Source organism: Poeciliopsis prolifica, unplaced genomic scaffold, assembly GCF_027474105.1.
Source record: "Poeciliopsis prolifica strain line A6 unplaced genomic scaffold, Auburn_PproV2 SCAFFOLD011, whole genome shotgun sequence".
In the NCBI taxonomy this organism is placed as follows: domain Eukaryota; kingdom Metazoa; phylum Chordata; class Actinopteri; order Cyprinodontiformes; family Poeciliidae; genus Poeciliopsis; species Poeciliopsis prolifica.
This window is the reverse complement of record NW_026562386.1, coordinates 6453695-6470239: the sequence shown is the minus strand read 5'-3', so window position 1 is coordinate 6470239 and position 16545 is coordinate 6453695. Positions and strand designations below refer to the sequence as shown.

Below are 16545 nucleotides of genomic sequence, written 5' to 3'. Positions count from 1 at the left end.
AAAAGAGGTAAACAGACTCCTTCTGTGTTATCTCGTTAACTTGAGCTGTGTAGCGGTAGCAGTAAAGATGTCAGACGCTGATATGGTCTGGCATTCATACATTTATTGATCTCATCATTAAATCTTCATCACTGTGTGTTTGTGTTTATTCACATTTATGTGGTTTTTTTGTTTTAGTATATTGCTCCTTACCTACTTGCTACTAAAAGCTGATCAGAACAATGATGTCATACGTAATAGCTAGCAAAAAGCTCCGTAACAGCACTTTGATCATTATGTGTACACGTTTGTGTCCTTCTTGTGTCGTGGTTGTATTTGGGATCAATCCTCAAAGACGAAGCAAGGGTTCTGCTTTTGCTTGAAGTTTGTAGATTAACTTTGGTAATTGCTCTAAAATCCATAGACCTTTAGTCAATGTTTACAAAAACATTTTAAGGTCTTGCCCATATTGCTTGTTTATGCATTTTTATTTTTGTTTATAGGGTTCAGCAGTGGCTGTAGGTGTACACGGTGATGGAAATCGGCGCTACAATGATGGCCAGTGGCACAATATAGTAGCAACGAGGCAAAGGGCTGTGGGAACAATCACTATCAACCTCCAATATAGCGGTAACTATTTTATGTATTTGTAAATGTATGGATGGTATAGCATGCTTCTCAGTGTTTAAATATGACTTGGGTATAAGTCTAAATGTGGATTGTGTGAATCTGAGTATTTTTACTCAAAGTAAATCCCAAATTACTGTGAGGTCCAAAGAAACAAAAAACTGTTTTTATGTGTTATTTTTTGCCACTTCTGCTGTTTTTCCTTTCTAATACTGATGTTAAGTCAATTTAATTTAAGTTTTGAAGTGCATTTTATTTAGTGGTTTTCCAAGAAACTCAAATGCTTTGAAGACAAATGTATACGTAAAGTAGTCACCACATACATCAGTGCACATAGGCGTCATTGTTAGCTAAACAAGCCTGAACTGTAAATCCTTATTGCTGTCCTGTTCTGCTCTTTTACTTTGCATGTATTCCCTACATTCACCTCTCCCAGGAAGTGCATCAGCTTCCAGTGGGAGCAGCATCATTGGGGAAAACATGGGACTGTTCATTGGAGGCCTGCCAGAAGATTTTGCTCTTCTAAGAAATGATTCAGGTGAAGCTCAAGTCATTATTTAGGCTTTTTATGCCAGTTGTCATTTTTACAGCATAAGTGTAGCTTTAAATTAATGTTTTATGCTATGAAGAGCAAAACCTTTGTTTCTTTTTACAATGAATATATACAGTTGCTATTTATATCTGCCCACTATGTATGATTTTAATTACCAAATTAAACTTGAGTTTTTCATTATGAATTTAAGCCATTTTGTTGCCAAGGTCAAAGGGATTATACAGCATATAACTTCAATGATTTTTAATGATAACAATTGAGATAAGATAAAATTTATTGTGGATTTTCCTCATATATTGTCAATTCATTCACAGAAATCTGTAGACCTGAAGGATACAGAATGTCTCGAGGCCAATTAACTTCTCGATGGTGATGAAGATTGAGTTTAGTTGGAAGTTTATATGAGCCAGTTTAAAACTATTTTTTGACAGCAATCACTGGATTGACCAGTATAATACATTTTCAAGCTCGACTGAGATGCTTCCAAATTTTTCACCTTAAATCACAAAACAACTTATTAAAACTGTGGTAGTAATTGAGTGTTCAAACAGGTCAACTTCTATAGTTGCTGGCGTGCACAAAGTAGGATTAAAATATGATTAAACTTCTGGAATGGTCTTCTCAGAGCCCTGACTCTAACCTAATATTAAAATTATGTGAACTACACTTATGTCCAGCACAGTGGTTATATATTTATCTGGTATTATGCTATAAGCTTGACAATTGTTCCATAAAAGCCATTACTGAGATTCAACTTGTGGGATATTTGAGCAGTGATGCATAATCGTGACCCTGTAGAGATTTGAGAAAACGCTCAAGAATTTCAAACCTGTGCACCCAATTCATCCTTGCACAAATTGTTGAAATTCTGTGTTGTTCAACTGATGCACTATGGCCCCTCGACTCCTCCCAATTAATAGATAAATTTTTCTTTTATAAAAAATAAGATGAGAAGTCAATCCAAAACTTCGACCTAAAACTGTGCTTTGTAATTGTCTTTTGTGCTGGTGGTAAGGCTAACAGTGTTAGTCTGTCTTTCCAGGGGACACCCGGCTGGTTCGGAGGGGCTTCTCTGGCTGCCTCAGAGACATAAGTTTAAAGATGAGTGACAGTCCTGCAGAGGAATGGGAAAAACTGGATTGGAAAAAAGCCACCAAGAAGGTGGGAGTGTATGAAAGCTGGGAGGGATGTCCTCTTCAAACTGTAAAAGGAGTCCATTTTCTGGGTGATGGTAGGATTATGCTTTTCATTTCTTAGTTGATTTATGTTTGTTTGTTTTTTTTTCCTTTTCCTTTTCAAGCTAAAGCACATAACATACGTTATGATATAGAAACATCGAACAAGGTATATGAAATAATGAGGGACAAAATACCATGTAAACAGTCAAACTGTCAACATTTAATTTGTCTTTAGTGTCCAAATACACCTCTCCTGTTTCTTATCTCAATGCAACGCTTGCTGCTAGCGACAGTGTAATGAGCTTGCTGCTTCTTAGGAAACATAAGATAATTGTTCTCTGTCTCAAGATCAAGTTCATTAGTTAATTTTTTTTAAATGCTTTGTAAGAATTATTTGCTTATTCAGTCTCTTTCAGAGTATGATTAAATTGTTCAGACCCTAAAAGATATTCTATCTTTCAAATTTTACATGTTTTCTTGTTATACAAATACATTTTGGTACTAATTACATACTTTGTATACTTGCAGGTTACTTGGAGTTGGACACAGGTGTTTTCAGTGGAGGACATAACTTTGACATTTTAATGGATTTCAGAACTGACCAGCTCAGTGCACTATTGCTGTTTGCATACAGCACACAAACCAAAGATTACATGCTTGTGAGATAATGGACTCAGTTCAAGATACAATTTTAAGAAGAAAGACTAACTTTGATATTTATCTGTAATTTCAACCTTCTTGTTTTGTTTTGTTTTTTTTCCAGGTAGAGCTGGAAGCCGGTCTCTTGTCCTTCATTCTTGCGTCCGGTGGCCGTGCAACTGAACTCCGCATGTGGGTTGGACTTAGCTACTGCGATGGAGACTGGAAACAGTTGTCACTTGCAAGACAGGGCTCCCTCATCTCTGCTGCAGTGGGTGATTGGGCCGAGGAAATGTGGGAAGTGGGAGAGCCAGCAAGATTGAGAGTCAATTCTCCTCTGTATTTGGGTGGCGTGCCCATTGAACTCTCACATCCTGGTCTTAATGGTCAAAGTCACAAACATGGTAAGCTGCATAAAAATATCAGGTGTTCAAAGTTGAATTTGTTTTGAGCTGTGACTGTTTTATTAATATTCTTGGCAGCTTTAGTTCTATTCTCTGGAATCACCTAATATTTCTTTACAAAGTTTTCATTCGTTAGGGAGCCCCATGATTTTGGTTTTCTTTCTGTGAGGTTTCTTCTTGTAAGACACACTGACAAATCATGGAGGTATTGGAAGTTTATTTTCCCTAAGTTCAACTTATTTTCAAGTATTCCAATAACATAATCACTCAGAAATAATTGGGAGTGTGTTGTATGATGAGAAATATGTAGAACTAAGTGAAGAACAATACAACTCAAATCAAACCAAAATGGGATCGTCCATGTATTTACAGTACTCATGACACATTCTGCTCCTTTTGTTTGTTTGGTTTCTTTAACAGGGCTTGGAGGTTGCATTCGGGGTCTAACTGTTCGCAGTGATGAAAGAACCCCTCCTGTCAGTCGAAGTATTAATCTCTCGGTTGCTTACCGCCGATCTGTTCGAGTCAACTTAGACGGCTGTCCTACCACTGAAAGCCGGTTTAACTGCAGAGGAAACGATTCTGTGCTTGTGTACACTGGGAGACAGACACAAGCCACAGATTATAGTTTGTTGCCTTTCACAGGTAATGATGTGCATTTTTCTTTCACAGGCATGTTGTGAAATGTAAATATCTAAAGTTCTGCGAGTTTATTTTAAAAAGTTAAACTTATGTTCTGTGTCAACTTAATCAACAGAGTGACACAATTTAAGAGTTTATTTCTTTTATTTTCGGATTATTGTGGTTTGAAGCTATTAAAAACCAAAAATTACACGTGCACTTAATATTTGGTTAGGTCGTCTTTTATATGCACATTAAACTTAGTATTGGTACTTTTGGCAGTGGAAAGTCCTTCTGGAAAATTCAGCATCTGCATAAAGCTTGTCAGCAAAATAGAGCACAAAAATTGAAATTTTTTTGTTGGTGCTGCTTTGGGAATAATCTTTGTCAATTCTCTTGTACTGTAAAGAAATATTACCTGGCCATTTACAAACACTAGACAAACACATGCTGTAAATGATAGTGGTAGTACTGAGTTACTTTTAATTAGTCCAGGAGTTATGGGTGCTTCAAACTTAGTTCGAAATGTAATGCTTATTTACATCTGGAGATTTTTAAGCAATGTGTAAAAATATTTCTGGGTATTTGTGAACTAAGTCTGGAAGATTACTGCAAGAAAATATCTCCGAAACCAGTAAGTTTAGGGTTAGTTTTGAAAACATGTGTTCTAAGCACTTTTTTAGATGCGTTGTATCTGATCAGAATCAATATGCTCTGTCTGTCTCATGTCTGTGTTTTTAGAGTACCTGTACAGGTTTGTTGCCTTGGCTCCAGGAGGTTTGGCAGCGTCACCATGGCAAAGAGGACGGAGTCATGGCAAAGGTATGACATCACTGTAGTAGTAGTAATGTGCAAAGATGATGGTTGTATAGCATGCACTTGTAATTATTAAGTATGGTCTAATTTGTACACAGTATTTGCATAAAGTACATCAGGTATTTCTTTCTTGAGTTTCTGCTTTGTCTTCTGTGTTGAAATTTGCAATTCTTCTTCAACCTTAAAATATTTTTCAGCATTATCTTGTACAGCGTGTTAGCCTTATTGAAGGCCATTGATATAACTAGGGTCTGACGGTATAAGAGATTGATAAGGCCTCTATAAAGGGCATCACAGTAAAAGGCTGTTAACCCAGAATGGCCTATATGGTCCCTGGTGTAATATAAAGCTGCTCGTTAGTAGTGAACGATACACTAGTAGGTCTCAGAAAGCCATCCTATGACCAGAGAGAGAGGTAGATGAATTGAAGAGAGGGAGAAAGTGCTAAAAACAGGAAGAAATAAAGGACAACGAGAGATTAGGGAGGTAAGAACTAACAAAATGAAGGAGGAGGGAAGGAATCCAACAATTTAGCATTAATTTAAATTAAACTTACACAACAAGAAGGGAGGGGATAAAGAAATGCGCAAGGCGATTGAGTGATAGAGAGGAAAAATTATGAACATAAACAAAAAGATATTGCAATGAACATGAGTGACTAATTGGATCATTTAAAAAGACACAAGTACAATAATGAAAGAATTAAATGACTAATGGATAAAAAATTAAAATGCCATGAGGAACAAAGCAGATAATTAGGGATAAAAACAGGTGCTGACGAAATATCAAGTAATGGCTGAAAACAAAACACGACAGTGACGAAGATCACAAGGGAGTAGAAAAAGGAGACCTGGATGGACCTCCCTCAGTGGCTCATGATGTCCGGAAAAAAGCCAACAGGGAAAAGGTGGGAAGCTGAATGCTGTGAAATATAGCCACGAATGAATAGCTGGCTGTATTAAATCAGTGCTGAAAAAGTTACTACTCTCATAAATACCATTTATGCTAATGGTTAGGCATGATTTACTGAGCCTATTAAATACAGAGAGATGGGGAAAGCTTTTTCTTTAATCTCATGTGCCGTCTACCTGTTGTTTCTGTTTTTTGTATTTATATACTTTTCTCTTGAGGTTTGACTTGACTTGTGCTTGTGGTAATACCTGTAGGTGCATCACAGTAATATCATTAGAAAGTTTTGAGGGGGATTCAGCTCAAAAAGTGAAACTCATGTATATAGATTTATTCCACAAAGTGACATATTTCTTTTATTTTGTTTTTATTGGAGATTTTCAAGCAGAAAAAATGACCCATTCTGCTGAACTATACAAATATATTTCTTAAAACAGCCCTTGATTGTCTCTAGATGAAGTCCTAAGACAGTCAAAAAGAAAAATCAACTTATAGTTTAAACTATTATTTAACACAAATAACTTTAACACATTAACAAGTGTTTCTAGTTGTATTTCCATCAAGGTTTTTATTTTATTTTGAAGTGTCGCATTAGAAAAAGTTGATGGAAACAGCAAAAGTTTTAAAAGCGTCCTAAATTTTGCTAAAAAGTTTTTATGCTTGCTTGAGGTGATTTTTAGATATTGTGAAAAAGAGTTAATGTGTAAAAAATGACGTTGTGAACAATTTCTCCAACTTATTACATTTCAAATATTCATCTGCTACATTCATGAGAAACATCATTTTTGAGTTAAATTTTTTTAAATGTAATAACTTAATGGTCAAATTCTGATTCGTGGAGATTCGGTTTTAAGCTTCTCTCTAAAATATTATCTATCAACACTAATCTGATTCTGACAGTCTTCTTTCATTTTGATCATTTCTTCTGTAAAATGTCTAGTTCCTACATCTGTACCACCTCCAGCCACAGTGGAGAGTAACAGCGGCTTTAGTGCTGAGGTGAGGTGGTTACCGCCCACAGGTGAAGTCCGAGGACTTATTGACAGATATGAGCTGAAAGCGTATAATAAGGACCATCCAGAAGTGCCACCTATCACAGCCACGTACCTGGCTAATGGAAATTTCACAGGTAAAGCACATATTTTCACCCTCTAATTTATTTCTGGACATTTAAGTTATATTGTAGTCCCACCTTTGTGCAATTTTAAGGTTTTCTTTGTGCACAGCTATGCATTTAGACTTGTTTCTACACATTTCTTTCTAAACTTTATACAAATAAAAGGTGGGATCTCTTGTTGGAAAGTGGGAAAGGAGGCAATGTGAAGAAGGCTAAGTAAAACATGAATGTAAACAAAAGTTTCAGCACTGCACTCTACCAACATATTAACATAGACATTTACAAACCAGGGCTAAAGTAAACTACAGACAAAAGGTAACAGGCAGTTTTAATACTGTTTTAAGATGTGATTTTCTGGGCTGTCAACAGAATCTGCTAGTTATGGCTGATGCCATTTTTGTTGCTGTCTCCAATCTAATCACAAGTTTATGACACTGATCACAGTCAATCTTACTCTTTTCAAAAATGACATCAAAACATGCATGTATTTTGATTTAAGCTTGAACTTTTATTCAGTTCTGTTAAACCTGTTGCTGTTGATTCGTGGGAGTTCTCATGCACCTGTAAGAACCTTTCTGGCCCGATATGAAAAGACATCCTATTTTAATTTCTCCCTTGTCTTTTCATGATAACACACATACATCCACGATGTTCCAGCTAAACCCGTTAATGACTCATTGGCCTGCCTCCAGCTTTAGGAGACTGTCTCCATTTGGAACAAGACACTCAGGACTCTCACAGTGATCTCATTCCCTGGCATCACTCCTTTTCGTCCCTCTCTCTTGCTGTTGCTCACTTTTCTATCTTTCCCCACTTCGTCTTTTATGATGAAGATGATGTCTGCGTCCAGTCCTGCGATTCGTCCCCCCTCTCATCCACGCTGCTATGTCTCTAGGCAAATATGATGATGAGCTTGCTGCCTCTGTCTTCTCCAGTGTCTGTGTTGCTGGTCCTTATTCCCTCCCCCTCTCTTTTCCAGACATTTAGTCCACTGTGATAAGGCTCCTTCTTAATTTATGATAGCCTCGACACCTGACTGGAGAATTACACCGATGGCTAAAAAACACAGAAAGCAAATGAGGGTGTAATAGCAGCAGAGTGGGGCCCTGGCCCCCTAATTGAATTAAAAGACATGGGTAACACTGAGAGAGAGTGAGGAAAATAGACGAGTGCAGGGTGATTGAGCACAAAAGGCAGAAAGTGGAGTGGGGAGGAGTGGAAGAGAAAACAGACAATGTAAAAAAAGTGACTTTGGAAATGCATAAAGGAGTGACGGAGGCCAAGACTGCTAAATTAAAAAACATCAGAGAGACGAGTAAAGCTTAACAATTAGAATCGGCCGGGTCTGTTTGCCAAGCACTGCAAATTTGCTTAGCAACAGTACCACACAGGAAAAAAAACGTATTTAAAGCACACTTTCAAGCCATTTGGATATAGACTTTGGAGTTATGCTTTATACAGAATAAAATAATCCAGTTAAGGCATGTTTAGTATTAAGGGGTCTTAAAGTATACATTCCCTTTGAAGTTAATTGTCTTTACAAAGAGACACTATTTAACCTCCAGTGGGTTGATTTGATTGATTTGAGGTGTGGCAATTAAAATGTGAATGAAATGTGGACTTCTAACTCCGACTCCACTGGTTCAGCTTTAAAAGGTCCTGATTATGTAGGATGCAATGCTCTGCTTCTGAAAAGTATTCCATCCATCGGTCCAGTTATTGAAAAGAGGCGGAGTACGTCTAATCACGTCGAGGATGTTGGGACCGAGGGACAGGAGTGTTGAACGGAGTGTTTTTACCATGTAACAATGGCTTCTAATTGCTCAAGTTGAGCTAATTTGTCAATGAAAGTAGCACACTTAAGGCTCAGTTAGCCAGGTAATAACCCATCCCTCCTCCCTCCAGATGTGTTTATTGATTTGATCAAATCGCTGACTTTCCCTGACTCATACCAGATGATTTCTACCACATAAAGTGAAGCGGATTGGTGCTTGTCCAAAGTTAGATTTGTTTATAGATACCGTTCCTTATCTACACGCTTTACTTCACAACTTTTCCACTCTTCTTCAGGTGTGATAACTGGTCTGACTCCATCAACCCAGTACATTGTCACTGTAAGTGCATGCAGTCCTGCAGGATGCACTGAGAGTCCTGTTGGCAACAGTGATGATGACGGTGATGTAAGATCAAGCTTCAAAACCCCAGAAGAAGGTGAGAAATGCACAAATACAAATTTTCTGTTCATATGTGAGCATCTTTTTTCAGTTTATCTGTATTTTTTAAAGCGTTATGAATTAACTAAAAATTAATTTTAGAAAAAAGATAGACAAATTAAAACAAGGATGGCTCAATGAGAGATGGAAAATTTAAAAAGAATGAAGCACTTTGTGTGCAAAACAGCTTAACAAAAGATGACAATATAGATTTTAAAAGATTATAAAGAAATATAAACTCGACTGGGAGAGGCAAAGATTTTTCTTCATTTTTTCAGTTGCTGCATTAATCTGTGTAGGAGTAACCAGCCTTGTTGGGGAGATAATGTGACGGCAGGGGTCAGTACAGAGACAGCAAAAATCAATGTGACGCTAAAGGGAAGAAACAGATTACTGTATTGATTTCTACAGAGCAAAATGTTAAAGCACTGAAACATGTCAGAGAGTCTCCAGGAAAGAAAACGTATTTAAAATTCTTTTCATTAATGCTTACTGTGCGGCACAATTTCACTCCCCCATGAGAACATTTTCTTTACCTCCTGTTAATATATCAGAGACACCTGCATCACATAAAATATGAAGCTTTTCATATATTGTTCTTCAGTCTTACGGCTTCACATCACTGACACAGATGATACTGATCAAGCTTTCAAAAATATTTAGTGGCATTTATTCATCATTTATAAATAAATGATACTTGCAAATAAAAATGGTGTTTTGAGCAACTTTTTTTTTTTCATTTTTTTGCTTTTTTTGCTTTCCGGTTTTTGACCATTAAGTTTTCCAGAACTTTGTGAATAAAAGATTGGGCATAAGTGAAAACCTACAAATGAGTATACCTTGTATTCCTACAAAACTTATGACCACCTTCTTTTTTTTCTTTTTTCTTTTTTTTAATTGAATGAACCAAAATATCTGCATATGTATATATGTGGATACATTTTCATTTAAGTGCAATTTCAGTTCCAGATGTGGTCTCTCCTCCATTTGTGGTTGCATCTCCTTCCACTTTGTATTTAACCTGGGAACCTCCAGCAAGGTAAAAAAAAAACATTCTCATCTGCCTCATTTTTCCTCTAACGTCACAAATCATATGCCTAGGTAATCTATTTTAATTATATCTAATTTGTATCTAACACCCTGGTCTATATCTTACTGTACTTCTTTTTCTCCCCCTTCCCGGTTGATTGATACCCAAGAAATGTATTTTTGGCTAACTGAATGCATCATTAACATAATTCTTTTTAACAATGAGCATTAGATTAAAATTTTTGTTACACACTAACATAAGGAGGTCACACCCTGAAGAAATGGTATTGACACAAATATTGTGCTTTCAATTTTTTTGACTTTTTCTTTGAGTTTGATGTTATTTCATGTAAAGTTTTCCTGTAGATGAAATTTTAGCAAGTTGTTTTACTTTCTTAAAATCTTTACTTTATTGTGAAAAAAAGAAAAAGAAAAACTCAGTTTGTAGTACTTTTGCCTTGCACAAAATTGTCAAACTTTATTTGAATGTGCCATATTTTCTGGACTATAGAATGCACCTCACCATAAGCCGCATCTACAAAGTTTAAAAAAACCAAAAAACTAGAAACGTACATATAAAAGCCACAACAGAGCGGCATCCTTAATAAATCTGCTGGATTTTTTAATCCAGCAGAAACTGCTGAATTTACGTACATGTTCTAAATGAAAATCAGCACATTCTTTGATTTATGATTTTGACTTCCAATGATTCACTTCCTGCTAAAGCACCCCCTGGTGGTTGGAGAAAAATCTACACCAGGCTATTAGTCGCATGGTTCAAAGCGTGGGAAAAAAATAGCGGCTTTTAGTCCGAAAAATACTAAATGATTTAATAATAAAAATAATTTTATTTAAATTTTTACGTTGCCTGTGAGTATCTGTCAAGGTCTAAACCGAATGAATGTGCCACCAGAGTTGAGTTTGTTCAACATAAGATGCTTGCACACACAATTAGGCAAAGATTTTTTAACAAGAAGTGCAACAAACCGCCTAGATTTCCTTTCTATCCTGGAACGTATATGTGCAACAGCAAATTTAAAAAAAGACCGCGAAATGATGCAATGTGACAAAGATAACTGATTTGAATTTTCTAGCTTACAATTCTGTGCAAAAGTAGTATTTTTAAACATCCTCATGAAGGACCTATTGAAACAGAAAACCACTCAAAGATCTTATCTAGACTTAGACTTAGACTTGTACTTTATTGATTCCTTGGGAAGACTCCCTCAGAAAATTAAAGAGCTATTTAGAAAAATTAAAGAGAGAGAGAGAACTATCGCCAGAGTACATCTGTGTTTCTCTCTATGAGATGTTTTAATTTTTCTCCAGTATACATTAGAAATGTTTTAAAACTTTAAAAAATGTATCACTAAAGGTTGGTCCTGTAACTGTATAAATTATGCATAAAAATATTGTCCTCATTTATTTTTTCTATTGATAGGCCAAATGGAGACATTACAGAATACCTCCTCTATCACAACAGTGAAATGGTCTACAGAGGGAAAACCAGTCAGCACAACATCACTGGTAAAAAAAAATAAAAAGTGTGTTTGTGTTTGCTGTAGCTGGGACTGTAGAGGGAATGGGGCATCAGTGAAAAAAAGGGGGTGAGGGGTGCAGGAAAGCAAAAATGGGGGATTAGCATTTGAAAGAGGACTGAGTCTCAGTCCTTACCAAGGGAATAGCACTTTCAAAAAGAAAGCTAAACATACACATGAAAATGAAATGGCAGAGAAACAAAGAAAACTAAACATTAGCGCACAGACATGCACACAATTTGCCTTTACAGCTTTTGGAAATACCTGAAGAGGCTATGAAACAAATGTAAAACCAATGAGAAGGCATACTCCAAAAAGAGGGAGATGAATGCACACAGACACACATACGTACAGGAAACACGTAAAGCATCGTACATTGATGTGTACAAACTCTGTTGCAGAAAGATACGCTTAAGTTTTTTATTATTTTTTTTATTTTACCTACTTGTTAACACAATTAGTAAACCATCTTGATGTTTAAAAATGTAAGTGTGCATATTTGAAAGCCAAAGAAAGAGTGAGAGCACATCTCATCCATGCTGAGTTATTAATGTAGAGTGTCTGATTTTCACTGTGATTGGGAGGATTATGGATATTGTAATTACATGGTATGTGCAAGAATAGATTGTGTTTCAGGGTAAGATTCCAACAGTGGGCCAGATGGTGGGTGATTTTCAAACAGAAACGAAGAAAAGTAGTTTGAACAAAGTAGGGAGGATTGAGAAAAAAGAGCAAAACTAACTGCTGGAGTTTCTTATCCGCAGTAAGATAAACAGGCAGTGTGTGTCTTTTTTTTTGTAACTTTCAGTGAATGTGTATTTGTGTTTTAGGTCTTGGTGTGTACTCAACTAACTTCTTGATACTGAGTGCTTGCACTAAAGTGGGCTGTACCAACAGTTCACAAGTTACAGCGCTGACCTCTGAGCTTCCTCCTGGTCCCCTGCGTGCTCCAAGCCTTACGCTGCTGGACTCCCGGAGTATATTGGTGGAGTAAGCACACCAAAAACACACCCACACCCACAACATGTTGTACATGTGTAATTGCAAATTCTCTCTCAGAGCTCAGAGCAGACAACAGTGACAGGCGCGTAAAGCACAATAAATAATGGGTTACGCATAACATTTTCATTTTGAGCTTTTTAACATTAGCATTTTCATATGGCATGTAGACATTTACAAGCCAAAAGAATCTACTTAAATAATGATATTGACTGATTTATATTCTCGGAAGTGATAATAAGCGTTTAGCCTTTTTAGTTATGTTTTATAAAAGCTGTCTAGAGATTAAATAAAAGAGAGAAATGGACAACAGAGCGCCAATGGCCTGCAGTTGTGTTTCCCAGACTGATTGGACCAAAATTATTGTGATAAATCTCTGGTATTTTTCCAGCATGTTTACCTGCCATGATTCCTGATGTTTGAGTGTAAGAATATAATAATTAATCTTTCTGGAAGCTTAAGTATGACAGTATTCAATCCCAACAGATAGCATCTTGGCAGAAATGCTCACCTTTTGTTGGATTTAAGGTTGGGCAGTATAATCAAGGACTCATTGTGTTCAATTGCCATGTGAAAACCATTCCTCTCACTGTTGGGACTTCTCTACCATAATATCCACACAGCATTTCAACTTTGATGCACAAGTGAATTGAAGTGCATTGGAACAACCTGGTTCAAAAATGAGCCTCCATTGTAAACTGACTGCAACAAAAACTGTCCCTCGCTGCATCCCTCCATACCTGCTAATAGCACTTAGCATTTGTCGACTGCTCATTGGCAGAAGCTGGAGCAATGTCCAGAGTTTTCAACACGGAGCTCACTGCTTGCTCCTGTTAAAAGGGGTTCAAATGAATTGCCATTAATTTAAAAAAATATATTAATTTAACAGAAAACAGTGACTACACTGAGTAAATCTGATTGAGAAATCAATTGGTAACAAAGATAAACTTGGAATCTACCATCCATGAGTGTGTTCCTGCTTGCTGAACATCTACATCTTAAACCCTTACAATGTTTTGAACAACATAGCATCAGGTGTGGGAAGGTTGTATTTTGCTTTGTTCACACATTGGTAATAGGAAGAGGTTGAGAGATCATACTTGATCAATACCACTCTACAGCTGCTGTGAGAAAAAGTGAGAAAAACAAAAATAGGGGAGAAATAGGAAAACAGTCACAGCGATGTAGGGAAGAAAGACGAGTAGGAAATAAGTAGAAAAGGAAAATAAGTGGATTTGCATGACGAGTGAAAAGAATGAAAAAGAAACAATGCATAAATTGTCTTCTTACCTTCTCTTAAAAATTGCTGACAAGACAATGGTTTATGGCAACCCTAGTAAAATATATTTTCTCAGAGGTGGGTAGTAACGAGTTACATGTACTTGAGTTGTTGGTAGGTACATTTAGGAGTCGTTTGACTGCACCGCACTTTTTATTTTTAATTGAGAGGCATTATGATGAAGCATCAGTAAAATTTTAACCTTCCCTACCCCCTGAATGAAGAACGAACATATTTCAACCTGCTGAGCCTGGTTTGCCATTTGGAGGTCAAGTCTCTATTCAGTGAAAACATCATCACTGGAAGTACTTTAACATAAAGTCTACAAATATATTACCAAGTATGACAAGGTATTTTCTGTCATCTGACATGCGGGGATCCAAATGCAGAGGCAAGAGACGAAAATAAATAGCCTTTACTACAAGTTAAATAAAAAAATCTAAATAAATACATTATGGGAGGACATGGGGACACACGATGGCAGCAACTGGAATAACTGGTGCCACTAAAAAAAACTATTGTAAATGCTGGGCAGCTTGATTACTGGAAAGCAAGACAGGTAAGTTAATTAGCAGATGAGACAACTGGAGCGTACAGGGAGAGAAGACACTGAGGAAAACTGTGTAAACGATGGTTTGTAGTCTCAAATGCTGGGTCCTGCCTGTTTGTGAATAAGGTTTCCATGGGATAGAGTTCAGGTTTGCGGGGAGTCAGCGATTTACTTTGGCCTAAGTTGGGGTCGGGGTCGTAGAGTTAGGTGGAGTTGTGTCTCTTTGGTGGGATTTTTTTGGAGGGTGGTCAATTGAGTGTTGGCAGAATCATTTGTTTGGCTGTGATCAGTGACATTGATTGCAATGTGTGATTATTGGAGCTTAAGTGGTAATGGAGGTGTGTTTTGGCCCATGCCCACTCATGGTCTGCAGTGTTTTGAACCAATGTGAACCACATGTTGTAGTTCTCTCCATATCAGGTACATAAATCGTGTCATCAGTTATTCTTTAAATATGTGGTGGGCCGCCCTCTTTGTTGCTGCCTATTAAGCAATACTGTGATAATTTTCTTCTTTCTTTTTGAAGAATAAATATGCTCTACAAAATGTTCTGCCGTACTGCTCTGGCACAGTAAAGCAATCTGACTCACCACATTGTTCTGTTAAGCTGTTAGCACAAAAAATGTCCAAAAATAAAAAAATTTGATGTGTACACACAAAAAAGAAATAAGTAAAAAAATAATATGAAATATTATTATTAGAGGAATAATAACATGAAATAAATAAAGCCATAAATAAAATTGACTGAACCACCTAACATGTTTAATGTAGCAGCACTGAAAATTCGAATACAAAAGCTCTATCCCAAAGAATAAATCTTATAAAATGTCTCACTGAAACCTTGCCCTTGTGTCATTTAATTTTAGTATTTGCTTTTGCTTTGCTCTCTTTCCAGGTGGTCACGTCCCTCGCAAATAAATGGTGTTTTGAGGTTTTACTCAGTCTTATTGTCATCTGATGGGTCAGAGCCCATTCTGGCCTACAACAGCTCTGAACCTGCTGAAGAACACACACTTCGCAGCCTAACTCCAGGAACATTTTATTCTGTTATGGTGGCTGTGAGTCCTCCTAATAGTAATTATTTAAAAAACTTTTTGTATCTCTATTTTTGTGTGTACACATGTGTGCTTTTGTGCTTGACAGGCCTGCACAGGAGGTGGGTGCACCAGAAGCCCCTGGAGCCACATTCAGACAGAGGAGAGTACCCCAGAGAATGTTCCTGCTCCGCTCGTCATCCCTCTGTCTCCACATTCACTCAACATCAGCTGGACTCCTCCTGAGACTCCAAATGGTGAGAAGACATGCGTCATGCACTCATTTTCTGGTTAACTATACATCCAATATGCAAAATTGTTGACAGAGGAATGAAGGCAGTTTTTAGCTCAACACAGTTCTCACAAAAGTTATCAGTCAATATAACAATATCAATATATTTAGACACATTAAAACAGTTTGAAACTTTTCTGACAAAACAAGTAGGGAAAATGTGCAAAAGGAGAACAGCTATCTGTCTGTATGAGGAATCACCTGAGATAAAGACAAAACAGGTAAGGAGCTGAAAAAAGGAATCCTGGGAGGGGCTTCCCCTTCTTTTTGAGGAACTGAAGCGGGCAGAGACAGAGAAAGGTTAGGAAAACAAACTGTTTGAAATTAGGATTAAATGGGAGCAAGAGTGAGACGATGGAGCTTCAACAAGATACTTTAAGTGGATGAAAAGTGCTCCCTTTTGACTGAAGAGAGAACTGCAGGCTGGAAGCCCAAATACTTGCACAGTCTGGCATCCTAGTTTGACTTTGTACCATTCATTTTGCATCCTGTAAATGCAAGATGAATTGAAATGGCTACAACATTTTTTATTACATTTTACATAGGCTCAAAGCATTGTTTTTTATTTACTATATTTTTTGTTCAATTAGAACCTGTATGTTGTTTTCTCAATTCCTTGTCGTCAAGAGTCTAAATGAACTAAATGAACACAATTTCTTTGAAAAGGAGCAGTAGGTCAGAAATGACTAACTGTTGATAGAGTAGAAAGAACAGTGGAACAAACTATAAATCTTAGCGAAGTGAAATAAGGCTCTTTGTGCCTGACTT

General features: G+C 36.9%; 1 protein-coding gene across 1 annotated transcript in view; it reads left to right on the top strand.

The window, feature by feature from the left end:
* The window catches only part of ush2a (Usher syndrome 2A (autosomal recessive, mild)), a 182954-nt gene that overhangs the window by 66728 nt on the left and 99681 nt on the right, over positions 1-16545 (top strand). The window contains 14 exon segments of the mRNA XM_055036528.1: positions 483-609; positions 1043-1144; positions 2202-2390; positions 2866-2996; positions 3101-3380; positions 3801-4025; positions 4743-4823; positions 6667-6855; positions 8914-9054; positions 10020-10095; positions 11527-11612; positions 12454-12613; positions 15347-15509; positions 15595-15742. Of these exon segments, the coding sequence (XP_054892503.1) occupies positions 483-609; positions 1043-1144; positions 2202-2390; positions 2866-2996; positions 3101-3380; positions 3801-4025; positions 4743-4823; positions 6667-6855; positions 8914-9054; positions 10020-10095; positions 11527-11612; positions 12454-12613; positions 15347-15509; positions 15595-15742 (2098 nt within the window).